The sequence below is a fragment of the Vulpes lagopus genome, chromosome 11, assembly GCF_018345385.1.
Source record: "Vulpes lagopus strain Blue_001 chromosome 11, ASM1834538v1, whole genome shotgun sequence".
Lineage (NCBI taxonomy): Eukaryota > Metazoa > Chordata > Mammalia > Carnivora > Canidae > Vulpes > Vulpes lagopus.
In genome coordinates, this window is record NC_054834.1 from 57111171 (window position 1) to 57138395 (window position 27225).

General features: G+C 36.8%; 1 protein-coding gene across 7 annotated transcripts in view; it reads right to left on the reverse strand.

The window, feature by feature from the left end:
* PDHX (pyruvate dehydrogenase complex component X) overlaps positions 1–27225 on the reverse strand; it is a 174637-nt gene that overhangs the window by 97478 nt on the left and 49934 nt on the right. For 3 of the 7 annotated variants that reach the window (XM_041723350.1, XM_041723352.1, XM_041723348.1), the window contains exons 8-12: positions 24319–24377; positions 20579–20737; positions 16433–16497; positions 10629–10712; positions 5608–5637 (exon numbers count right to left, since the gene is read on the reverse strand). In XM_041723350.1, the coding sequence (XP_041579284.1) occupies positions 5608–5637; positions 10629–10712; positions 16433–16497; positions 20579–20737; positions 24319–24377 (397 nt within the window). Of the gene's footprint in view, positions 1–2933; positions 3190–3720; positions 3761–5607; positions 5638–8937; positions 9092–10628; positions 10713–11268; positions 13782–16432; positions 16498–20578; positions 20738–24318; positions 24378–27225 lie in introns of those variants that run through there. The other 4 variants (XM_041723349.1, XM_041723351.1, XM_041723347.1 and 1 more) reach the window with 4 other exon arrangements.

The window sequence follows — 27225 nt, forward strand, 5'->3', positions numbered from 1 at the left end:
TATAGAAATGGTATCGTGTATGAAAGAAAGAGAACTCTGGGAAGTTCGCAAAAGTCAGTAAGATTCTGTGTCCCCATTTGCTTCATCTGACATTGATTTTTGGCCCCTGGGATGGCATTACAGAGCATGTGGAGACTAGTCCGGGCTCCATGCCAGTTCGTGGTGCCAGTCTGCCTCTCCAGGAGATTTACCGCAATGACCTTCTTCAAACTCGGAGAGAGCTGTGCTTGTTTTGTACTCTGCTCTGTACAGTGATCATCCGGGCAGCCGCCTTCCTGGAACACGACCTCTTTGCATAAGGTCACAAAATAAGGAATCCAGACGGTGGAGAGCAGTGTAAATGGCACTTGGAGACGGGAAGAGAATGTGTGTGCAGAGGCAGACAGTCAGCATGCCCCACATGTGCATCTCAAAAACTGGGAGGCAGGAAAGGAGGTGGGAAACGTGGGGAAAAGCGAGAGGAGAAGATCCATTGGTTCTCTTCCATGAGAGCACTGCTGCATGTTCTATTATGCATTTCCACATAGGAGAAGGTAAGGTACACTGAGATAAATGGTCTCAGTGCAAAGATGGAGCAGTAGCAAATAAAACAAATCACATGGGTTTGCTTGCTTCTTTTTCCAATCTCTGTTCTCCAGGCCCATAGCAGTCTGCCTGTCACATCAAGTTAAACATTCTGCCTTGGAAATCATGCAGTCACAGAGCTTAAGGAAGCTTGCAAATGGAAATGTCATTACTTTAAAGAAAAAAAAAAAAAAGGTCTCAAGTCCTGTCCTAATCACCTCCTATTATTGCTCCTATCTGTAGCATAGCCTGTGCACTAATGCACTTCAGACTCACCAAAGGCCTTGGAAACTGCTCGGGAGAACAATTTGATGCCTAATGATCCCTGAAAAATTCCTTTCATGTTTTTCTCTGGACACTGACTTTATATATTTTCCTTGAGAAATTTTGGGTACGGCTAATTAATATACACACCAGAAATGTTATGAGCATGTGGAAATTAGTTTATCTGGTTTCATGAATACTGGCTCCATGCTCCACAGGAAGCCATGTTTTTTTCCTCTCACATACACGTTTTATGAGATTTCTCATCATAAATTTAAAAGTTTAAAACTTTCACCCGAGCTGAGGTTCCTCAATTTTCATCAGTAAGTTCATTGGCCAGGATGTGTTACAGCGACAAAAGCGATTTCAAAATTGCTGGTTCAGTGACTCTCAGCATAGCAAAGAAGAAAAGTCTTTCATGTTGTTACTGTCCTCAAACATACCCTTTCTGCTCATATGTAACCCCTAGTTCCTCTTATTTGGGCCACATTTCCTATTTCACAGCTATACAGAGACAGGTTCTGGAAACTGTATGGTAAAGGTAAGGGTTCCTACGTGTAATGCAATAGGTGTATTTCTACAAAATATGCACGAACAAGGGTTTTGTAAGCACCATTTAAAACTATTGGAAGGGTATTTTCTAGGGAACTTTCTGTGGATCTTTTCAAAAAACAAGAAGCCCTTTAGAAAAATATCCATCTCTACTTCATGTGTTCTAATTTCAGGTTTTCATGGACTAATTACAAAAACTGATGGAGGCCACCATTCTTTTTCCTTGATTGAGCTGACTTCACACCCACATAAGAGCCAATCATGCTTGGCTGTTAAGCTTTACTAAACAAAGATATTTGCAATATAGACTACTGAAACAGAAAACTTCCCCATGAGTCAGTAGCCGACCCCAGCAAAAGATTTCATGGTTCTGACTAATCAGCCCACAACCTTTCGTACCCAGTTCCGCTTTTTTTGGTGGTCTCTACAGTCGAATTTCTAGTTAGGAACTGAAAAATTGGTTTGGTTTCAACTTCCGTAGGGTAAGTAGTGGTACTAGCCATGATACCCTGAGAGTTTCAGGATCTCAAACACGTGAACACTTCCCCTACCTGAAGCCCCCCACTCTAATCTCTGCCCCATGGCGTTCCAAACGGACATTGTATATGAGCAGAGAAGGCCAGGCAACAAAGACATCTTGTTAGTGGGACTCCTGCATCAAACCCTGGGGAGCTGGCCTGGAATGTCAGCACTCTCACTAAAGGATTAGTTCCTAATTCTCCTGAAGCATCTTAATCACCTATGGAGGTCTGGGTTTTGTAGTTTCAAGTCTTGCCTCAGACCAATCTCCAGGCATAGGGCCCTGGATTCTGTATTTTAAAAGGCATATTGGCCACGGTCCCCACTACCCTGTCTCCCCTGTCCCCACTACCATGGGCATTAAGGAAGTATGGGTTGGAGTTGGAGGGTGGAAAGCCAGCGATGTCTGGAAGCTGCCTTATATCAGCTTGGGAGAGCTGACTGTCAAAAGCAGCAGACTGTTTCAAGAATTTTGCAAGGCCTTATTAAAAGCTAAATCAGGGATCCCTGAGTGGCGCAGCGGTTTGGCGCCTGCCTTTGGCCCAGGGCGCGATCCTGGTGACCCGGGATCGAATCCCACGTCAGGCTCCCGGTGCATGGAGCCTGCTTCTCCCTCTGCCTGTGTCTCTGCCTCTCTCTCTCCTTCTCTCTGTGTGTGTGACTATCATAAATAAATAAAAATTAAAAAAAAAAATTACTTTAAAAAAATAAAAAAATAAAAGCTAAATCATACAAGCTTATTATTTAATTTAATTAATAAATTATAAATATAAATATAAAATAAATTATAAATAATAAATTATAATAAATTATAATTTAATTATCAAAACCAAAAATAATACCCACAGTTCATCACCTCCTACTCATTTACTATTATCTATGTTCTTGAGGTTTTTCACATCTTTGTATCTGTACCAATGGTGGGAAATGCTATATAATGGTGTACGGCCGCGTGCCTCTTCCCAACTCTGCGTTCAATTACATCACATTGGTAGCTTAAGGGCAGAGCATTTATACAATAGGCAAAAGCTAAAAATCAGGGCTTGATTTATTGTTGACTATCTCCAGGTTTAAGAAAGTGACAGGAAAATGTAAATAATGTAGACTGAACTTAAAAATATGTCACACGTAGGGGTTCAGGGTGGCACAGTCAGTTGAGTAGACTGACTCTTGGTTTCGGTTCAGGACGTGATACGGAGACCTGTGTCTGGCTCCCGGGTTCAGTCAGTCAGGAGTCTGCTTCAGATTCTCTCTTCCTCTGCCCCTCCCACTAGTGCTCGCTCACTCTCTCTAAAATAAAGAAATAATTCTTTAAAAAGCAAAGGTCACATCTACAGCTGGCAGATTGCAAATAGCACAAAACTTCAGGAAATACTCTTCCAGTATCTGAAAATGGCCCAATTTCGGTAAAGAAGTGGCTCTCTCTTCATTGACAAACAAGTGAAATTCCAACATATCCCTTTGTTGTTTTAACTTTCATCTTAGTCTTTCATATAAAGTAAAATCAAGCAACATTCCTGCTGGAAATCATACTTATTCATCAACTGCAATTACAGTTTGGCTATGGATAAAAGAGTTCCATAAAAATCAACGAATGCAGTCTGTGAGAACCAATGAGCTATATAAAATTTATAATAAAGAGGACTGTATGTTCTATTATTATTTATGAATTGCATATTTTATTGCATATTATTAATGTATTTATACATTATTATAATTCATAGTATATATATTCTATTCAATTTAATTGTATATTTTAGTATTTGTATCAGTAAAATTTATAATACTTACATTTGATTATATGTAAATATACATTCTCCCCCAGAGAGCCAGTTGTTAAACATTTACAACACACCACTGCCTAAGCCAAGAACAAAAACAGGTTGAACAGCTTCCTTGGCTTCTATCCTATAGGTCCACACCCTTATCTTAGCCATTTAGTTTACCATTCTCCCATCAAGAAAAACACCAAGAACTGTACAAGAATACAAATCAAAAGGAAAAGAGATTTTCCTAAAGATTCAAAACATAATTTAATCTGCTTAATCCAACTCTTCCAAAGAAGGCTGCTTTCCAAGTAGGGACAGCTTTGGGCTGATCTGACCACATCTGCCACGTGGAACACAAGAAGAACCCTAACAGATGGCAGTTTTGGCATCATAGCCTAATACATATCATCCCCCTTGAAGCTACATCAGATAGTTCCTTGGGAGCAGAGGAGAGGTGAATATGAAGGCATCCAAGTAGGTAGCGAAGAAGAGGAATTTGACTCTTACTGTCAACTGTGGTATATGTTTGGGGTACATAACAAAAGGATCAGTGAGGAATTCCACTTTTCATCAACCAGATTTCTACTTTTCATCATTTACACATGCGTGCCATGCCTCCTTACATATTAAAATTGTCATTGCTTGTGATTTAAAAATGTCTTTCTAAAGGTGAAACAGAACATAGTTACCAAGCCAAGATGTACAGAAATCTTAAAAATTCTGTTACTTTGGGGGCACCTGGGTGACTCAAGTCAGTTGAGGGTCTACCTCTTGATTTTGGATCAGGTCATGATCTCAGGGTCATGGGATCCAGCCCTGTGTCAGAGTCTGAGATGCGCTCTGTGTGGGTGTGGAGTCTGCTGAGATTCTCTCTCTCCCTCTCCTCCTCCCCCCACCTTGGTGCACTCTCTCCCAAAAAAAAAAAAAAAATTAAGAATTCTGTTATTTGGTAGTTTTGTTGTTTGGTAACTTTAGGCCAATGCCAATAGCCAACACTAATCACTAAGGAGTTTCCTTTAGTGTTGGAAAAATCGATTGCAATTAAATTTTCAGGTTTTCTTTAAACTAGAATTTAAATAAAAACCTGAAACAAAAAAGCTTTCTTAAAAAAAAAAAAAAAAAAAAAAAAAAGGCCTGTCCTAGCTCTAATCAAATCAGATTCCTGACTGTCCATATATTAATCTTGGCCCTTGTCTAAGTGTCTACTTAATTCCAAAACTATTTTTCCATTTGTTAGTCTCACCCGCCCCATCTCACCTTCTCCCTAATGATCTTGCTCTTAAAAACCAAAGAAGCAAAAGCCCACCAAATACCTGTTGCTATTGTCTAGGTACCATGAGCTAGAAACCTCTGGTAAAAGAGTCATCCTCCATTTAGAGAGTGTAATTTTTCATTTATGAAAGAAACACAATTGATGCAGATAAGGAGTTTTCAGTAAGTTGCTTTTGAATGTCTTATGTACAGTACTGCAGACATGAATGCACGAAGAGATCCCTCTTGACCTTTAAGTAGAAGACTGCTACCAGCATAAAATGTTCACATATCTATCCACGAGAAAGGGAGACTGGTCTCAGAACTCATCTTCTAGATAGCATGATGTTATGTTAATCCTGACGAATGTTAACATTTTTACTTCATTAGTAAGTTCTTGAAACCTAGTCACAGAACTGCTCCAACAAGATTCCCCAGGCCCTTAAAAAAGGAATGTGTTTGATAAAGGTCAGACCACACATTCGGGGATTGGGAGGAAGGAAGATGTGAGAAATCCAATCAGCCAGGAATCCTACCAGATAAGAGCCTTGTGTGACAGTATTTTGAATTAATAGCCTTGAAGGTGATAATAAGGATGAGAGGGGTGTTGTGATAATACTTCAAACAAAAACATAACCAAGATACTTGCAAAACAATCCAGGAAAAATCAAGATATGTTTCTACTTACCTGGTATCTGTCTGGTATCTTATCTGGTATCTGCATAGAAAGAACATGTACTTTTAAGTACAAAGACACTTACTATGTTTTGTTTTGTTTTTTTAATGATTAGATATTTCTTTATCCATGACTTGTTATCTCATAGAAAAACTAAAGAACTCTGGTCATCACCCAAAAACTTGCCCTGTATATAAGAATGTGTAGGTGTCGTCCTGTTTGATTACTCATCCACATGAGCTACCGTCCCTTCACGAATCAGAAGATTAAAGGAACACATCACTTGTTAATACAAAAATCTAGAGGACACTAAATGTCAGATTACTCTGGCTTTAGCCAGACTCATTTCTATGATATTCCTATAGGAGATGCTGAGTTCACAGAGAGGCATTTCCTCAACTCGTGTCTTTGTCATGTGCTTAGCTCCAGAATTTCCTGAGACTGGCATCTTTAACAAGAGAATTCTTTTGCAAGGGTCTGGGGCCAGACTGCCTGCCTTGACTCCTGTCAACACCACTTGGTGTCTGATCTCAGACAAGCTACCTAACATGTCCTCTGTGAAGTACTGATAGTTCTGATTCCTATCAGGCAGTTGTGAGGATTTAATGAGTTAATAATACTTTATAAAGCATTTAGAAGAATGTGTGGAACACAATAAGTTAGCCATTTGAATCATATTATATTTTCACGCTCAGCATATGTGTGGTTGGAAGAAGAGAAAAGGTCTGCATCTACTTAATGAAAACTAATAACTAGAAAAACTATATCAAAATATCTGCCTGGAAAACATATGTCCTGAACAGGATTTCCCAAGTAAAAGAATACTTTGGTTTTTATTAATAGGTGTTTATTTAATCAGTTTTCCACTTTTAAAACACTTTAGGAAGCTATTCCTTCTAATACTTCCCAAAGTTATGAGGATTCCTTTAGGAAACGAGGAAGCACACATACCAATGCCCTAATCCCCCAATGAATACTGAGTTTTCATTTTGCCGAACTCACAGGCTCATATATTCTCAGCATAAAGGAATGATGGCTTCTGAAAAGTGGCCAAAATTGAAATTTTAAAAGGAGAGTTTGAATCTGCTTTCAGGAACAGATATATCTATAAAACTTAGCATATATTTTCACTTTTCTGAAGTTGTATCAAAGCATTAAAAGTATGAGAATACCTGGAAACTCAGTTCTGATTGGCATTTAATTAACAGGTTGAGATAAAATGCATTCTTATTACTTTACCAGTAATTAATAGATGATTTGGTGTCAAAATGAAATGCCCACGGATTGCATAATGTATTAGGTAATGAAATCAAGTTAACTGTGGAGGAAGCAGAGGGGGGCTGCATAGGGCTCATGGGCAAATGAAGTTGGCCTCAGAAACTACTAATTTGATACTTAGCATTAAAGATACTGAATGATAAAAATAAAACTTGATTTTCACTTGTTACTATCATTTTGCTCAGTTAGCTAGAGACGGCAAAGGTGATCATGATTCTCTGAAAATAAATTTAACAGATGGCCCTTGAGATGTGAAACAATGAGCCTGAAGGTACCTAAAGAGGTGTGTGTCCTGGCCGATGACTTACTCCATTATCAGAAGGCATTTGCATGCACAAGATACCTTCAAAAAAGCAGAGGCTGGAGAAGAGGTAGGGAAAGAGGTAATATTAAAATATATTTCAATTAAACCAGGCATGAGTGCTTATTCCTAAACTCACTTAACCTTCTTTAGGCATGAAGACCTTGGCAAGAACATTTTCTTGCAGGTAAAGGGATGTAAAGTTTTCTTTGCCCACACAACTGCCCAAGGAGTAGCTCTCCTTCCAACTAAGTTTCTAAGTTCTGTTGGAGTTAAAGTTACTGGAAGGATGTATATAGGTACTGGGTCAAGGTCATGCAGGATGGACTGCTGACACTTATACATTAGGTATGTAAAAGGTGCCAAATATTTAGCTACTGAAATTTGAGAAGCCAGAAAACAAAAGGGGAGGTGGGCTAAAAGCACTTAAAACCTGCTTCAAATGTTATCTCCTGAACAAAGTCTACCTCTCAACCCAGGCCCTATGCATATACTTTGAAAATGGAAGTGACCGAGTTGCCTATTGCTTATAGGAGTTTAAGTTGATCGAGGGCGATTTAGCTGTAAATCCTAAGTGCTGATGCACAGGAGATGCTCACCACTACCGCATGAATATTCAATTTCACATTTTACTTTTGTTTCACACTTTAGTTAATGGTCTCTAGGAAATAGGGGAACTTATTTGAAATGAAATATTTTCAATATTACCTCTAGCTTACACAGATTCCTGCCCACAAAGCAGGTCTAACAGAGACTGCTATGCTTGAGCTGTCTTATTATTTGGCGTTATTCCACCACCAAAATAATGACATCACATTTTATCCTCCCCCCCCCTTTCTGGTTGGGCTTGTCAGTTACTAGTTCATTGTCTCCCAGCTTCAAATTTACCCTTCAATGCCTGCTCTAAAATAATGAAAGCAATTATTTTAAGCATTTCCCTTTTAACTGCAAGAACGATGTCAGGCTTACCCAGAAGACATACGAGGGTACAAGCAGGTGTCTTTGCCCCTGCCATTTGTCCAGAATGGCCCTGCCAACACCATGTTCCCATGGTCCTCTCAATATTCAGATACCGTGGCACCCTGACCCCCGTGGTCTAACAGTCCACTGGGTGAGCCTCACCTGTGCCCTGTAGGGCTGCTTCCTATTTCCCTGGTTAATGTGGGCCTATCTGGCCTTGACAGCCCGATGGACTCTGCCAGACAGTGAATTGCAACCAGTGTTCCCGACTAATCAGGTCAATATACAAGACTGGATCCTGACTGATATGGTTGTCATCACAGAAGTCTGGGGCCTCCACATGAAAAATGGGAGAACTACTTTTGCTTCTGAACTTGGGATCAGATTCTAAGGTATTTATTAAAAGTGAAATGTTCTCTAGATCATGTTTTTATCCTCAGAGGAACTCAGCCCCAAGTTTAAGTCTGTATTGTTCTAAGCCTTCCGTTCAGAGGGAGAAGTTATAATACTGAAGTTCAGCACCTCAGGTGAACAGGAGTTGTCCATATAAAAACAAGAATACCTCAGCACTTTCTGCAACAATTACCAGAAACATACAAAGTGAACTACTACAGAAAAACTAGGAGCTGATTTAAGAGTGGTCACATAGCAAACACGTCAGTGTCAGGACTGAGGAATGGGACCTTCAGTTATTCCAAGTGGAAGATGTGTTAACATGTGAAAACTGAACTAACTCGGCAACAGTACTACAATTCACACAGCTATATACTGCACTGTGGCGAGCTTGAATTTGGGTGCTGCACGGACCTGGGTTCATCTCAGCTGTAGCATCTGAGTTGTGTGCCTTTTTTTTTTTTTTGCGCCACCCTTGTGCCTTTAGCTAAAGGATATGAGCTCTGAGTTGGTTTCATTACCTCATCTTGCAATGGTGATGTCAAAATTGGATAGATCACCAACCTTAAAGAATTGAGAAGATGTTAAACAAGATCAGCAACCACTGTGGTTAGTTTTCCCTCTTGTTTCTTCATTTTATAGGTAAGAATACTGAGGCACAGAAATAAATAAAATTCTTGCCAAGAGCATAGCGGTTTATAGGTGCTAAGTGTGCATACCAGGGGACAAAACATGTACTAAAGCAGTTCTATGGAGGAGAGTAATTTATTAAGTGCTATCCTATACTCTCCTGACAAATGTCATTCATTACCAGACTGCTGATGAGCCACTGAAAATATAGAATAAATGCAATTTATGCCATTAAACATTTAACAATTTACATTTATAGAATACTCTGTAAGTGCTATGACTAGTATTTCACTTGATCACAACAGCCTTATCTTTAAAAGACTGATTTTTTAGCGATAAAAATTCTTTAGTAATAAAGAATTCCACAAATCAAGGAATTTCAGAAAAATAAATTATGTGTAAATAAAGGCAAATCACCACTAATTAATGACTTTGTGAATAATTTCTCAACTTTTAACAAAAGTCCAGGTTTCCGGGGATCCCTGGGTGGCTCAGGGGTTTAGCGCCTGCCTCTTTGGCCCAGGGCATGATCCTGGAGTCCCAGGATCGAGTCCCACATCGGGCTCCCTGCATGGAGCCTGCTTCTCCCTCTGCCTGTGTCTCTGCCCCCCCCCCCGCTGTGTCTCTCATGAATAAATAAATAAAATCTTTTTTAAAAAGTCCAGGTTTCCTTTAGTTGTATATGCCATATGTAGTAGAGGGTAAGTTAGAAGTTTAAAAGTATCTGCTTCCCGAGGAAGGAAAGGCTGCTTGAACATGTTGCAAAAAATATAGATGAGTGATAGAATGTGAAAGTAAGCTTTTCATATGATCAAAGAATAAAAGACTGCTACTAACAGAGGCTAATCATTATTTTTCAAAACACATCTTTATGCCTTATAATTTCATTCAATATTACAAGTCTAGACAAACCACACCTTTCCTCCAACCCTGCGCCTGTCCCCATCTGCTGAAACCAATGGAAGTGCTAGAAAACACAACATAAAAGTCCACAAAACAATTTAAAATTATTTTATTGGAAGACTGCTACTTTTTACACTTATAAAAAGTTTAAATGGAGATATACCATCTGCTGGACATAAAACTTAACCTTTTGGAGACCGGTGACATGGGCCATGGGGGACTGTGTTTTGGCCCAGGAAATTACATCATTCTTGCTGCATCACCTGACAGCACATGCCCACCCCATATATTCATAATACACCACAGCAAACTAACATTACAATATTCTTCATATTCTCTCTTCTTTAAAGCCCCCTGACCTAGTGGAGAATTTAGTCAATTCACGCTCTCATTAACGCAATAGCTTCCAGATGGTTCTTGCTGACTGCTGTCCTCTCCTTGTTTTGACCTGCCTTGCACATTGTGGCCAGACTAAACTTATAGGAATTGTGCAGTTACCTCCTTCTTTAAAAATCAACAGAATTTTCCCATTGGTAAGGTCATATTAAAATTAATGGTTAATTCTTACCTGAAACATACTTGTTTCTTTTCCTTCTTCAGGTCACCTGAGACAAAGTCCATCGTGATGCAGTGTGTAATGAGGACACCTTTCCTTTGAACATGAAGATTTAAATGCTATTTTAATTCTTCTCTCACACTCTAACTACAATCCATTAACTCACAGCACCACCTATCTTTCAATTAAAAGGTTAGAAAACTAGGTTTACTTTTAACAGAATGCCCAAATGATGTCTGGCCTACACAATTTACTGTGAAATTAAGTCCAAAATGCAAATACAAATGAAAAAAGTCTAAAAATAAAAGTTCCATTTGACACGATATACCAAGGTATCTGTTCCAGTCCATATAAATCTCTTAGTAATGTTTCAAACAAAAAGCTGGGTGAGCAGTATACTGATGCACAGTATACTGATTCCATATCACTATATTGATATTCACAGAATAGTGAACAAAACTACATTTGTTAATGTCAACCAGAAATTGTAATTGGAGAAGCAGGGCCATTTGACTTACAAATTCTAATATTCATTGATATTTATTTTCATGCCCAAGTGTTAACTGAAATGTGTTATCACCCTTTTCTTAGAAGTCATCCCAATATTTTACACGTTTTCCCTGTTTAAATGAGAAAAAAAGATGACCAGATATTAAATTCAATGTTTATGTTCTCTCAATGTGATAACTATCAGTACAAGTAAATATCTATTATATACATACAATAAAATATAACTATTTATAAATAAATACAAATAAATAAATGAATAAAATGGGGGTGGGAAGGGAGCCTGCCTGTGTAGTGCATAGTTTGTTCTGCATAGTTGCAAGCTTACCAAGCTTACCGTTCTTCTTTCTCAAATCAGTGTTATGGCAATTTCCTTACATAATCAATATAAATATTCAAGCAAATGAGCATTTGTACCAAAAGCTAAGATGTCAACCTATGAAAAATCAAAATGTCTCAAATGTACACTGCATTCCTCCTGTGTAGTTCACAACTTAATAAAGCAGGCTGCACCAGGCATTAGCGCCCATTTTACTGATAGGTAAATGGATGCACCACTGCTTATGCACAACGGTGCATGGGAAACAGAATTCCACACCAGCACTTATATATGTCTGTCTCATGTTCTGTTCCTCAGATACAAAAATTAGGAAAAAACAATGGGGCGCCTCCGTGGCTCAGTGAGCTAGGTGTCTGACTCTTGATTTCAGCTCAGGTCATGATCTTGGGGTCATGAGATCGAGCCCTGCCACTGGACACCATGCTCAGCTCGGAGTCTGGTTGAGATTCTCTCTCTCCCTCTCCCTCTGCCCCTCCTTCCTGTTCATGCTCTCTAAATAAATAAATAAAATCCTTTTTAAAAATTAGGAAAAAAACAAATAATTTCAGTTAAAAGCATAAGTAATGTAACTTATAAAAGTTATTTTGAAAAAAGCATTTGGTTATAATTTTCAATGTAACTGTCACTATAACAAAAGTTTTGAAGACTACTTTGGAAGACTACTACTCTTGTTAACCCTGAGTAATTGGGTTACGTGTATTCTTAACAATTGATACATTGGGGCCCTAGTTGTTTTAGAAGCTCTTTTGTCAGAGTCTAAGTAGTGTGGTGTCTACCATGCAACTTGTACCACATGGCCTTTTTTCTTGTGATTTCTGGCAGCAGACACTAACACAAGCCTTTCTGGGAGTGGTGAATTAAATTACTACCCAATTTCAGTACAGTTAACTTGCGAATTGTAGCAAAGTTGTTAAAAGAGAAAAATAAGCCCTTCTAATTTTTACAATAATTAGTGAAAATTTCATACTACTGACAGAATAAAAAGAAGAGTCCTTTGCCTACTTTGTAAACTTTCCCTTCCACTCTCTTTCAAAGTTTTATATTCCATATCCATTGTTTTCTTAATATCATCATATCTTTCCTCCTGTAGAATTCCTTATAAGCTGTTTCAGGCAAATTACTAACCTACTTCAAGGTTCTGCTAAACTTCCATGTCCTAACATTTAAAATACAGTAGAAATTTTAATTTTTTTCTCACATTTTATTGCACAATACAAACTTGATTAAAATGCACTAAAAAAACCAACATTTTGTGTTGAAAGTAACACTAATTTAAAATGTTTGGTAGGAAATAGCATAATTTATTTTAATATATTCCAACTTAATATGAAGATGAATAGTTTATTTCAGAAAGTTCAGGTATCTTAACTATAGTTTATTACTGAAACAAATTTTTTGGTCTCTCTCTCGCTCTTATTTTTGACTTTTTAATTCTTCTTTAGAAGTTCACAGTGTCATAGAAGTGAAAAATAAGATTGATAGAAACCACTCTAAGACCTATGGCTTTATATACATAAAAAATTCAATAATGTTGCCATAACCCCTAATACAATGTGATCCTTACTTACTATTATCCAGAATAAACTGTACATATATTAAATTGTTCAAGTATATCTAGAGCAGGGCTTATAAAAAGTGAGGTCCCACTGCTTAAATTAATGGGCTTCTCTTTGAAGATCACTTCTAACTTCAACATAATTAGTTCTAACAATTTTTTGACTTTATAATTTATTATACATTCTCATATTGTCTAAAATGCTCAAATAAGCCAAACATTTAATTTACATCAAGTTTAATTCCACTTTAGTACAGCACCAGAGGTTAAAAATGGATCTGACTAACCAAATGTTCTTTTTTATTAGTTACAGTTTATTTATTTCTACACCATTAAACCCAAACTGAAAATGAAGACAACCTGGGCCAAACTCATTCACCTTTTTTAAATAAATAAACAACTCACCCACATCACGCTTATATACCTAATTGTTTTCCTACAGTGTAGATTCTGTTAACAGCTATACAATTAACTAAGCCAAAGCCAACTTCTTATTTTGGAGGACTAGGCCAGTCGGATAGGATTCTCCAGGTTTGCCTTAAAATTTTCAAGAAACCTGGTAGCCAGTTCATCGTCCACCACTCGGCTGTCACTTGACATTGTGACTGTTATAAGCTGGCGCTGCTGCAGCCTGTCATTCCCCTCTTCATCCTGCTCGAGCTTAAGCACAGGTCGGAATCTCCCAACAGCCAGAATGCAGGCCTGAGGAGGGTTGATCACTGCAGTAAATTCATCGATGCCAAACATGCCCAAATTGGAAATACTAGGGGAAAACAAAAAGCTCTGAAAGTGGCATGTTCTTAATCAAAGAACCCTTTTCCAGAAGCCCATGTTCTCATTCTACTAAAACACTGTGATACAGAATCTTACCAAGTTATTCCAAGGCCAAAGACAAAGATAACTATTTACAGCAGTATCAAAAACAACACACTTATAAATAGTGTATCTAATATGAACATTCATTCAGCATGAACTGGAAGTCCTTGGAAGTGGGTTAGGACAAGAAAAAGAAATAATAAAATATAAGAAGGACTGGAAAAAAGAAATAAAAGTCATTATTCACAAATGAATTGAGTGTATGTACACAGAAAACTGAAGATTCTACAGATAAACTAGTAGGATTCATAAGTGAATTTAGCTAAGTCACTAGATAAAAAGGTCAATATAAAAAACTATTTTATATCTATATACACGTTGCTGTAGTTAGAAAATGAAATTTTAAAATTTACAACAGTAGCAAAAACCAAATATTAAGAAATACATCTAATGAAACATATAAATATAAGACCTCTATATAGATTACAAAACAGAACTGAAAGAAACCAGAGAACTGAATAAACAATGGTTTATACCATGTTCACTACCTAGAATACTCAATGCTGTAAAGATGTCAATTCTCCTCAAACTGATCAAAAGATTTAATGCAATCCCAATCAAAACTCCAGCAAGGTTGGGGTGCCTGGGTGGCTCAGTCAGTTAAGCATCTGACTCTGATTTTTGCCTCAGGTCATGATCTCACGGTCCTGGAATCAAGCCCTGCATCAGGCTTGGAGTTCAGTGTGGTGTCTGCTTAAGATTCTCTCTCCCCCTCTCCTTCTGTCCCTCCCCCCACTCATGCTTGTGCTCACACTCTCTCCCCCCATTAAATAAATAAATAAATAAATAAATAAATAAATAAATAAATAAATAAATAAAATGTTTAAAAAAATAACCTCCAGTAAAGTTTCTATGTATGTGTCTATATGCGGAAAGTGATATGTTGATTCTGAAATTTATTTAGAAATATAAAGAGCCAGGAAAGACAACTGTGAGGGTGAAAAAAATTAGATTTTCCTCACCAGATATCACCAGTTACAGTTTGGTGGTAATGAGCAAGGGATGGACAAACTAGCCGATTAAAGACAGAATACAGAAGAGACCAAACACATACACAGTCACTTTCAGTGCCATGGAGGTATAAGCTTTTCCATAAGTGAGGCTGGGTCAACATAATATCCATATGGGGAGTGGGGGGGGAGAATCATGACCTTTATCTTCATACCACACACAAAATCCAGTTTTAGATAGATTGTGATCTACATGTGAAAAGTTATAAAGCTTCTAGGAAATAACACAGAAAAATAACTTCATGATTCTGGGATAGGCAGTAATTCCACACATAAAACAAATAGTACCAACTGTAAAAAAAAATACTAATGAATAAAATTTCAAATTCAGAACTTGTGTTCATTAAAAACACCTTGAAGAAAGTTCCTAGAGCAAGGGACAGAGTGGGAAAATGTATTTGAAATAGTATGTATCCTATAAAAGTCTGTGTATCTGGAAATAAGAACCCTCACATTCCATTTTTAAAAATGGACAAAAGGCATCAACAGGTACTTTATCTGATAAGTTACCAGATATCCAAAAGGCTATAAATGAAAATAGTACTCAGCATCACTAATCTGCATTTCCCCAACCACAAAGAGTACAAAAACATGCTCTAAGAACTGTTACAATTTAAAACCTGACATTACTAAGTGTTGGTGAGAATATGAAGCAATGAGAATTCTTGTACACTGTTATTCTAAGTATAAATTTGGAAAAACATTCTGGAAAATTGTTGGGCAGTATCCATTAAGGCTTTTAATTCAGGGATTTCACTTCAGGTCAATAAACAAATATACTCACCATAAGACACTAATAAAAGAATGTTCATAGCGCCATTATTTGTAATAGCACCAAACTGTAAACAACAAATGCCCAACAGTAAAATGGATAGTGGCATACTCATACAACATATGATAAAATACTATATACTGCAATAATAACTGCTTCACACTGCAATGTGGTTAATCTCAGACATTAATGTTAAGTAAAAGAAGTCAGACACTAAGGAATATATTTGATTTATATAAAGACCACAGGGAGCAAAATAAATCTATGGTGATGATTTTCAGAATAGTGGTTACTTTGGCAAGGTAAGGGAAGCTTCTGGGATGCTGGAAATGGTCTATATCTTGCTTTGGTTGGTTACACAGGTTTCTCCACTTTTTGAAACATTCCATTCATGCTATACTCAGTATACACACTGTGTGTGACACTTAAGAAAAGAGCTGATAATAACCAAAGGGCCTAAGTGTCACTATTTTCCTCCAAAGTACCTTAAAATAAGAGAGCACAAGTAGAAAAAAGTTGAGGTTTATAAATGTATTGTATTTGTAAATATATTTTTTTAAAGTTGCAGAAACTGGATGTCATTCTGAGAGTACCTGAAGAATTAACTAGCTAACCCTAGTGAGTTCCTACTAGCCTTGATATGTTGCTTCAATTAAAAAAAGTGTTTCAAAAAAATGAATTAAACAGATTGATGACACAGACTTCTAGATCTGTTATCTGTTTGATGCTACTGATAATTAAGAGTTTAAATTTTACCTAAAAGATCCTCCTTGGTATTCTTCAGGTAACAGTTTCCCATCTCTTGCTTTCTTTGATAGAGCCTGGGAAAGAAAAACACAAATACAACATGACAACCAACATCATGTTACAGGGCTCATTTTGTCACTTAAAATATTTGGATAGGGTATGCCTTCATCTATGATATGCCTTGACTTGACTTTAATACAATTAAAAAATGAATAAGTGCAGAGAGTCTAAGAAGCTAAAAATGTAAATCACAGCTCTACAAAAATTACTTCCCTTTAAAAATTCTTCAAGTGTTAGAATTACCCTGTACGCCATTACTATGTAGAACATTTCAGTGTTTTCTATAGAAAACAATGAAATTTATTCTGTTTACAGAATTTCTTTCTTTTAAGACACAGTAGTAGAAGAAGCCATTCCTGTCAACCCAGTTGGTTTTAAATAATTGTCCATTGGCAAAAATCCTATAACCAATATTAGTTTCCATCTTTCAGTATTTCTTTACATGTGACATATACATATATATAACTTCAGACAGTTGTAAAAAAAAGTAGAGTTTTGTATTTTACTCTCAGTATTCTGAGAATCTTTTGTGTTGTTAGTCTTTATGTATTTTTTTTTAATCTCTGCTTAACATTCTAAACACTACATCTGCCATAATTCAATCATGTCCCCAGTGTTTTACTTTGGTTCACTGACTTTTCAATTATTTTATATAAATTTTCAGAAGTGGAATTACAAAGTACTAGAACATAAACATTTTCTTGGTTCTTGATTTACAGCTGAAACATTTCCTGAATGAGCTAGTACAATTTGCACTGCCTTGAGATATAGAAGAACGTAGTAATTTCGTGTCACTATTGGCAAAACTGATTTCTAAAAGCTGACAGAAGACAGATGACACTGAAAGTGACATTAAGTAGTTAAAATATCCTTTACTTGCACTTGCAATTAACCACACCTATGCTAATTTTTATTTTTAAAATAATGCTTCAAAACCAAAGGAATGGAGGTTGAGTTGTTATATATGAAAAATTAATAATGAGCTAACTTATTATGAACGGAAGAGAGAAATGAAACTACTGTCATTTGGGGAGATGAAATAAATCTGAGGCTTAATTTTCTGTACTATATAGCTAACACAGGTACAATTACAATCACTGTTGGCAACTGTTAAACTTTAAACCAGAGATGACTTAATTTTTTAGAAAAACATTCTTTAAAAGTCTAAAAATGTTCTCAACGTATCACTGCGACTTTCTGACAACTGAGATAACTACATATTTATACCAGTTGGATGTAGTTATTTATAAAACTACTTAGATCCAAAATGAAAACTGAAAAGATGAACTTAGACTTGTATGGTCCTTGGATTATCAGAAATAGAAGACAATCTACAAACGTATTTTTTCTGCCTAAAGCAATGTGACTGCTCACATGATATAAACAGGCATGTATCATATGAACTCTGAAAGGCACTTCTTTTAAGGCAGATGATCTCAAGAATCCTGATGAGTTACCAGGCTAAAAGAAATAGCACAGATATTCATTTAAAAAACTGGATTGCAAGTCCCCATAAAATTTTTTTAAAAAAAAATCTCTGTAGACCCTAAACATATCAGCAGGACATTCTTAGCAATGAACTTTAAAGGCCTGGAATAAGAGTAATTCTGAGGAGGATCACTGGTTTTGAAAATAGTTAATTCTCACTGGGATTTCCCAGCAATGTAAACTTAAGATCAAAACACATGTTACCTGAAGCCTCCAGCTTGAAAGGATGTAATACAAGATGACCAGCAAATATTTTTACAATAGGTTACATTCCTTACTAATTCACTTAAAAAATTTAACTGCATAAATCAAGTAAAACTTTGCCTTACTTTTAAAATTGTTACAATTAGTGAAGAATTAAGAATGGCATGGGATCTAAGGTTTGTTACTATATTACTTTATGTTTAGAGATACAAACTTGAACTCAGCAGAGGCATGCCTATAGCACCACACAATGACATCCCTGAGATTATTGAGGGTCAAGAAGTAAAAACTTAGAGCAGGTGTTCTTAACTCAGGTCCATAAAAGGAGTTCCAGAAACCTACAAACTCCTTGAAAAATTAATCTCAGTAAAGTTATTTTTTGAAAATTAAAAAAATAAATTCACTGGGCATCTGTGATTTTTATGCACTCTTGTAAAATTGGCTATATGGAAAGAACAAAAAAGACCCTCAAAATCAGACAGAAGGGAGAAAGATCACAAATAAACAAGGGAGCCCCAAAGACTGATCAGTTGCATAAAGATAGTAAAACAGGTAATGTCAGAAAGCTACTTTAGCTATGGAAGCCATAGAAGGCCTAAGAAAGGGGCATCTGAACTGAGAAATGCCCAGATTTAAATAAATCCTCACTTCTACTATTTTCTAAATGCATTACCTTGGGCAAATTTCCTAAAGGCACTAAAACTCTGTTTCCTCAATATTGAAATGGGGAAATGAAGGCTTCAACTGTAACATGGGACTAAGACAATTAAATCAAGTGCTTGGCCTAGTATCTGGTATATCCTAAGAACAAGAGTGGAGTGTTCCTCACAGACAGCAGGGTGGGAGAGAGAATGGGAAGCAGAGAGAAGTAGCCAGAGCACAGTGAACCACAGGATTGGTGGGAATCCGAGGGAAGCTTCAAGGACCACCAGAGAGGCCCTGGGACATTCCAAAGGGTTAAGACTGTCCTTCCCATCGCTGAGAAGCTGCTCACACAGCCTCCTTACCACCGCATCCTAGGTTCTTCCTGAATGTATTAGCATAGTAAAATTAGTAACTTGGTCAAAGTCAAAGAAACCTTCCTGTAATGGTTAATTTTTAAAATTTAATATAAGAAATAGACAAACATTAAAAAACAAGAAAAATATATAAAGAATATTAAAGTAAATTCTAACTCTATAGTTAAATGCAGTCTCATCTGAATTTCACAAAAAACCCTAAAATAGATTAATTCTCATTGCTGTTGAAGACTTTTGATGAATAAAAGGCATATAACTATCTCAGTAAACCAATCTATATTACTTTGATTTTTGAACTGGTCAAATTACCGCTCAATTAAGAAAAACAGTTGTATTTTTATCTATAAAAACATACTGCAGATCTTTTCAGTGGGTAGTTAATTAATTTGGGGATGCCTGGGTGGCTCAGTGGTTGAACATCTGCCTTTGGCTCAGGTTATGATCCCGAAGTCCTGGGATCAAGTCCTGCATCGGGCTCCCTACAGGGAGCCTGCTTCTTCCTCTGCCTGTGTCTCTGCCTCTCTATGTCTCTCATGAATAAATAAATAAAATCTTTAAAAAAAAAAAAGTAGATTAACTTGTGTTCATGTATTTTGGGCAAGTTTATGTATATGTGTATATACTATCCACTCTCCAAAGAAATCTTATCTTCTACTTTTAATTCCTCCTTATAACTTGTTCATCCACTATGCATATAACTGGTCTTTGGTAAATGAAAAAAGAAAAGCATCACTTAACTAAATGAATCTGAAATTTTCAATTCTAACACTATAAGAGCCATGATATTTCTGTCAAAAAATACCTTTGGAAATTATAGTGGTTGTCAGAGCTGACCTACTGCCTATGTTCCTGTCTATTCAATGGGATATTTTGGGGGAAATCAGACTCCTCCATATGGGAGCTATAAAAACTGCTTTTAAAGAAACTCAGAAAAAAATTCAGTACTTTTGCCTCTGGAATATTAAGTACTTTTAGTGGTTTCCATTCTCGAGAGGAAATGAATAAAATCAATTTTGAAGAATAAAACACTGAGCAGTGAAGTCTCTCCATTACAACCTTCATAGAAATATGGTTTCAGCCTTAACTTTAAAACTATCTAAAAAAACAAACAAAAACTATCTAAATAGAGTTGAATTTTAGACTTTGGGAAATAAAGCATTCACCTGTAACTTGAATATAGTTGATCCTCATTTATCTGTATATTATTTCTGAATTTTTGAATCTTAAATGTTCTTAAAGTAAGTCATACTTGAATAAAAACTTAAAAACTTTCATGTGATTGATGGTCACTTGGAAATACATCACAGTGTGACTAGTTCATGTCAAGACTTTACCAGAAAGTAAATACTAACACTTTGAAAGCACAATATTTCTTAAGACATACCTTTACAGAGTCAGCAATTTCCTGTATACCCTTAGCAGCAGCATCTTTTATGATTGGTGTAATTAAACCTTTATCTGTTGCCACAGCCACTGAAATGTCAATAAAGGGCAGTTGCTTTGGGCCCTCTCCATCCCAGCTTACATTAACATCTGGCATTTGCTAGGAAAAGGAAAAAACATGTCACTCTAAGGAAACAGCTTTATTTATTTATTTTTATTCTTTTTTAAGCAGTAGCTTTAGTAGACCAAGGTGGTTACAGAAAAATAACTTTATTACGCTTTTCTGAAAGTGAATATAGGTGGACAAAAGCAAATAAATGAAGACTCAGTTTGAAATAATGGTTTGGATCTCTGTGTTAAATGTCTTCTATGTTCAGGAAAAATAAACACACCATGTTTTTTGAGGCAAGCTTCAAGAAATGCTGATGTACATGTTTTGATCTCTTTACAACAGATGATGGTTAAAAAAAGGTCTCCCTTTGTTAAACCTGATTGCTAAAAAGCATTTAACATTTGTTATACTTCCTGCCTCATATGCTGACCGAAATGGCCTTGAGGAGAAGAGGGGAGGGGACAGGGTAGCGACATTCAACCACATTACTCCTATGGCATGTAGGAAGCTCTATTTTCTAGCACAGCCCTGGGAGAGGTATCAATCATCTGGCCTTAATAAGTGATTTCTCTATTTAAAAGAGATTTCCTAGACTTCATAAACATATGACAAACGTATGAGCATGCTTGTATTTAACATATATACACGGAGGATGAAAAGAGCAGAAGAAATCAGTAAACACCTGGAGACAGTATAAACTGACACTGTTGCCAAGTATCAGAGAAATTAAGGTGAAAAACAAATTACAAACTAATTTCTTTTCTCAAAAATTCTTTGCTTTGATAACAGCCTACCTAATCATACTTATGGCCACTCCCTGGAGATGCATTCCCCACCATACATGGGCTTCTCACCGTCCTGCTATGCTCACTCCCACTGCATTGCTTGCCTGCCTGCCTATCTATCTATCTATCTATCTATCTATCTATCTATCTATCTATCTATTTATTTATTTATGAAAGCAAGAGAGTGAGCACGCGAACACATGGGCGAGTGGCCAGGCGGAGGGAGAGGGAGAGAAAGAATCTTAAGCAGGCTCCACACCCAGCGCAGAGCCTGACCCAGGGCTCCATCTCACAACCCTGAGTTCATGACCCGAGCCATAATCAAGAGCTGGACACTCAGCCGAATGAGCCACGCAGGCACCCTCTATTGCATTGCTTTCAACTGCTCTTGGCCCTTCTCTGTCTCTTAAGGCTCAGCTCATTCATTCAAAGTAATCAAAGCTTGTTTATGTTAAAATAATAAAGACTGAAGTCCCTAACCCACAGAAAATGTTAAATTATTCATAGGAAACACTATGGGCCTTAAAAGAGGAAAAAAAAAATCTTGCCTAAGTGAGAAATATCTGGTAAATAAATGTAATTACAGAACTACGTAACAAAAACCTATGGGTCTCAGTTGCAGTCAAAGGAAAAATTCATATTCTTAAACCTTCTTATTCCTATTCCTAATTATAATAATTACACATTCACATTTTCTAACAAAATATTTTCAAAGAAAAGTCTAACCTAATCCCATTCTAAAGCTAAGGAAATGACAGAAGGAACACATAAGGCAACAATATAAATGGACTGAGGACACAAATATGCAATAATAAAAGACAGAGTTTAAAACAATGCCAGCATTGAGAACATTAAAATAATATAAGAAGCAAATTTATTTTTTTTTAAATGGTTTTAATTTTTTTTTTAATTTTTTTATTTATTTATGATAGTCACAGAGAGAGAGAGAGGCAGAGACACAGGCGGAGGGAGAAGCAGGCTCCATGCACCGGGAGCCTGATGTGGGATTCGATCCCGGGTCTCCAGGATCGCGCCCTGGGCCAAAGGCAGGCGCCAAACCGCTGCGCCACCCAGGGATCCCATAAGAAGCAAATTTAAATGATGGGATAATAAGTTTGGGAATCCAGATGAAGTCAGTGATTTTCTGGGAATATAGAAGTTCCCAAAATCAATTCAAGAAAAAGCTGAAAATTAAACAGTTCAATAATTACAGGGGAAAAATGAGAAGGTTGTCAAGGCTCTTTCCCCCAAAATAGAACTAGACTCATATTTTTGGTGAATTCTATAAAGCTTCAAGAAATAAAAACCTTTATAATATTGAAATAAGCACAGAGAAAGGAAAGGGGAGAAGTACCTGAATTCACCTTAAGAAGCCACTAATTTAAAAAAAGAAAAGCTTGACAAAACTAGCACAAAATTTAAATTATAATTACTTATGTTCTCCTGATACAAAATTATGAAATGAAATGTAATGAACACTAGAGATTCACTTAAGGAGGGCAAGAATGGTTCATAATTCATGATGTAATTCAAAATATTATCTGGTCAAAAGGCAAAAGCCATATGAACACTTAGATATGAATGGCTAAGAAAAGGCATGACTTTAAAATTCTCTATTACTGTACTGTTCAAGAAATAAAAAGAAATATCTTGTAAGTATATATTAAATACAGCACTTAACAAACACAGTGATCCAGAAAAACAGTCCAGTCACAGAAAGACAGGGCAGAAAATGGTGCAGAGCGAGAAGGCAGGAAGCCTGGGTTTCAGATCCAAACCCAATTCTAGATACCTGCCTCAAACCTGCTCCTCTCCCACTTTCCCAATGTCAGTACGTGAAAAACTCCATTCCTCCCACTGCTCGGGCCCAAGTCCTTACCCCTTCTCTCGCATCCCACATCCAATCCATTAGCAAATCTGGTTGGCTTTACCTTTGAGATGCATCCCAAATCTGGCCTTCACCCCAGCTTCACCTCTAGCTGCTATCTTAGTCCAAACCACTGTCCTTGTCCACAGCCTCCCAGGAGAGCACACGGCTGCCCCCTGGCCTCCCCACAGGCTGTGTTCCACAAACCACCAGAGGACCCTCTCCATCAGTTCTCTCTCAAATCCTCTGAAGGCTTCCTTCTTCATCAAAAGAAACTCCCTAGTCTTCCCGGGCCACCAAGGCTTCATCCACTTTAGGGCCCTCGCAACTCCTTCCTCTTTCTTCTGCTTAATCTCATCTGCTACCTTTCCTCCTCCAGAAACACTGTGTCCCCGGCACCGCAGCATGTTTCTCCCAGCCTTCTGACTGCAGTTTCCTTTGCCTGGAGCATTCTTCTAGCCGAGAGCTCTGTGGCTCACATGCTCTCTTCCAGGCCTTGGCTCCACCACCACCTTGTCAGAGAGGCCTTCCTGGCCGAACTGTGTGCACCGTGATACCCCTACTTATTCTGTAGCGCTTTCTCTTTCTCCCAGTACTTTCACAATCTGACAAATACTGGTCTCTAACAACAACACTATAAGCCCCAGAAGAGCAAAAATGTGTCAGCTTTTGTTCACCACTGTTTTCCTAAATGCACTCAGTACATGACAGTATAATGCACTCAGTACATGACAGGAAATCAGTTACTTACTATTGGCTGAATAAATGACCTTTATTCTGCTATAATTAGCTCTGAGTCCCAATGATTCTCAGTTTCATCTGTAAAACTGAGGGCATGAGATTAAACGACATAATATTTTCAGCAATAAGATTATATAATTTTGGGGACTTAAAAATGACAGTTCTATTTACCATATAAAAATCCCAAGATATGAGTCCATTTTAGAAGCCAAAATGATTTGGGGTCTACTACTTACTTTAAGAGTAACAGCTGCTGCCTTGATTATAAAATCATTCACTGATACTTTAATGTCATCTGAAAGAAAAACAAGCATATCAAAATTAGCGTTCATAATGAAATTTTAACATTGGCCATTACGATTTCAAACTTGTTCATTAATAAATTACAATGAAAAATATTACAGGTTTTTGTTTGCTTGCTTAGATGGTACTGAGTCTCCTAATTACAAAAACTTCTATATTATTTGAGGTCCTGCATAAATAATATTAACCACAAATGTAAAAGATTACTTCTGGACCTTGATTACAATTCTTTTAAATTGCTCAGATATCATACACGAGAACCTGAAGGACACAGTATAAGCATAATTAAAAAGAAAAGAACCAACTCCTATGTCTCTAAAAACACAAATGGTCTCTCTACGGTGATTCATTTTTTTTCTCTCTCACCCTTTTCAAATGTCTTTATCCTGCATATGCTTTATAATATTATTGATTATACTTGAACAGTGGTAACATAACACCCACCATTTTAAAGATCTCTATATCTATCTACCTGTATCTAGAGAGAGAGATTTTTTTACTAATGGAGTGTATACCAAAAAAAATTTAAGACCACTGAGCTGCTTTTTAACTTAACAAAACAGGATATAGCAAAGGCCAAAGATGAAGCAATGTTGGCACAGGTCCTAGTGCATTGAACAAAATGAGGTTTTCTGTCTAGTTTTATGGTGATTCCATTTGAATCAATTTCCTTCCAGTATACATAATGATTTCAAGATAAAGCTAAGGTCCCCTCCCTTCCCACAGAGCTGATCATAACGAAAGCATCTGATTTACACTTTTGCTTTTCCCAGCGGGTAGGAAAGTGTTGCAAAATGTAAACTACACTTGATTCTCTATTGCAAGAGCTTCTAGAAAAAGAGTTTAAGATCAAGATCTACTCAATGGTATGTGGCAAGATACACAAATCCTGTTACTGTAGTATCATGGAATTTAACATGAACAATAGCTCATTCTAAAGGCATGGTGGAAATTTCAGAAAGACATGAAATGAATTATCATAAATCCAAATACTGCCAAACTGTCATGGTAACCACCACCTGCTCATCCAATTTATAGCTCTTTTAATTCAGATTTCCAGAGACATAAATATTTTTGTTTGCTTATTTAAAACCCCTTCAGGAGTAGAAATATCAGTGGACTTCCAGTGCTTACAGAATTTTAATGATAGCCACTGAAGACATGGTCAGTATAAATTCAAGTATGTTGACATATTTTATGAACTTATTATGCTTACCTTTCATAGCTCCCTTAACCTCCTCTGCACTTTATCTACTACCCAGAGGTATCCACAGTGAAGACTTCCCAAACCACCATTAGCCAATGCCAGACCACCTACTTACTGCCAGAGTGCATAATGCTCACGTAAATTCTCTGCCCTCAACATACTCTAACATTGTGTACTCCTGAGCTGGTCACTTTCTTTGTTGTGAAACACAATTCTCTTACTGGCTTCTATATCACTGTATTCTTCTGTTTTCTTCGACTCTTTATCACTCACTCATTTTCCTTCCCTTCCTCTCAATGGTGGCACCTTCTCAGGCAAGAACTGTCTGTTTCATGGTTTTGATACCATTCGTACAACGATGAATCCTTCAAATGCTAACTCTTATCCTGATGCATCAGAAGCTTCAGACTTTTATATCCAATTTCTCATATGATACTTCTAACAGGCATTGAAAATCAAAAAAGTACAAAGGAGTTTTTTTTAAGATCTTTTATTTTTAACTTTTTATTATGGAAATTTTCAAGTATATAGAAAAGAGACTTCTTGGTGACATTGAGAAGAATAGGAAATAGTTTGTGAGGGAATATCAAACATTTTCACTTACATATCATTATAAAACAATAAAGACACACTTATAGAATGTTATATAACTATATGAGAAAGAGTACTGGAGATAAATAATGTGGGCTCTTTGAAGACCCCCTAGAAACTTCCTAGCTGCAAGGACATACCAAACTTGATACTAAACTAATTCACCTTTCCACTGAAATAGTACTGTTTCCTGCCTCATGAAAGGAAGAAACCAGAAAAAATACTCTCCTAGTAATCTCTATATTATGACTAAGCAAGTACACTTTAAACCTATAGGGAAGGTGCCAGGATTAACTTTTTGAATATTGATAATTTTCTCGGAAGTAAGCTTTCCATTTATTTCCTTGAACTTTTAAAAGGGGTCAGGTTGTCTTCATATGAATTCTTCAAAGTCTGTATCTAAACTGAAATATCAGTCTGTTGTTGCTTGAGATGTAGAAAGCCACAGGAGAAAATTTTTTCCCACCCTAATAGGGCAGGGGGAAAAGTAGGGGTTACAAAATCATAACATAAGTCTGTTAGGAAGTCAAGGTTATAAGGCAAACAAGTGACTGAACGTCAAGGGTGATGACTCCCCTCGGAGGATGGACAAACACATGAAATGATTTAACCACTATCAAAGTATGAGAAAGTATGCGACAACGTACGGGACAAGGCACATGAACCGATGGGGATATCAGCAGATATATGGAAACCATAAAAAACATTCAAATGGACAGTTGAGGAAAAAAAAGCCATGCAGTTAAAGATAAATAATTTTTTGTTAAGCTTCAGAGACTAAACATAGCTGAGAAAAAGTCAATGACCTTGAAGCTAGATCAACAAAACTTATCTAAACAAAAACACAAAGAGAAAAAAAAGGATGAACAAAAAAAAGAATTGGGGCTCTAAGAGCTTTGATTATAAATGTTCAACTGTTTGAACTGTCCAGAGTTCCAAAAGAAAAAAAAAAACACACGGAGAGAAGTGAAAACTAATGGTTAGTTTTCCAAAATTAATGAAAGACAACAAACCATAAATCCAACAAGCTAAGAGAAACCCA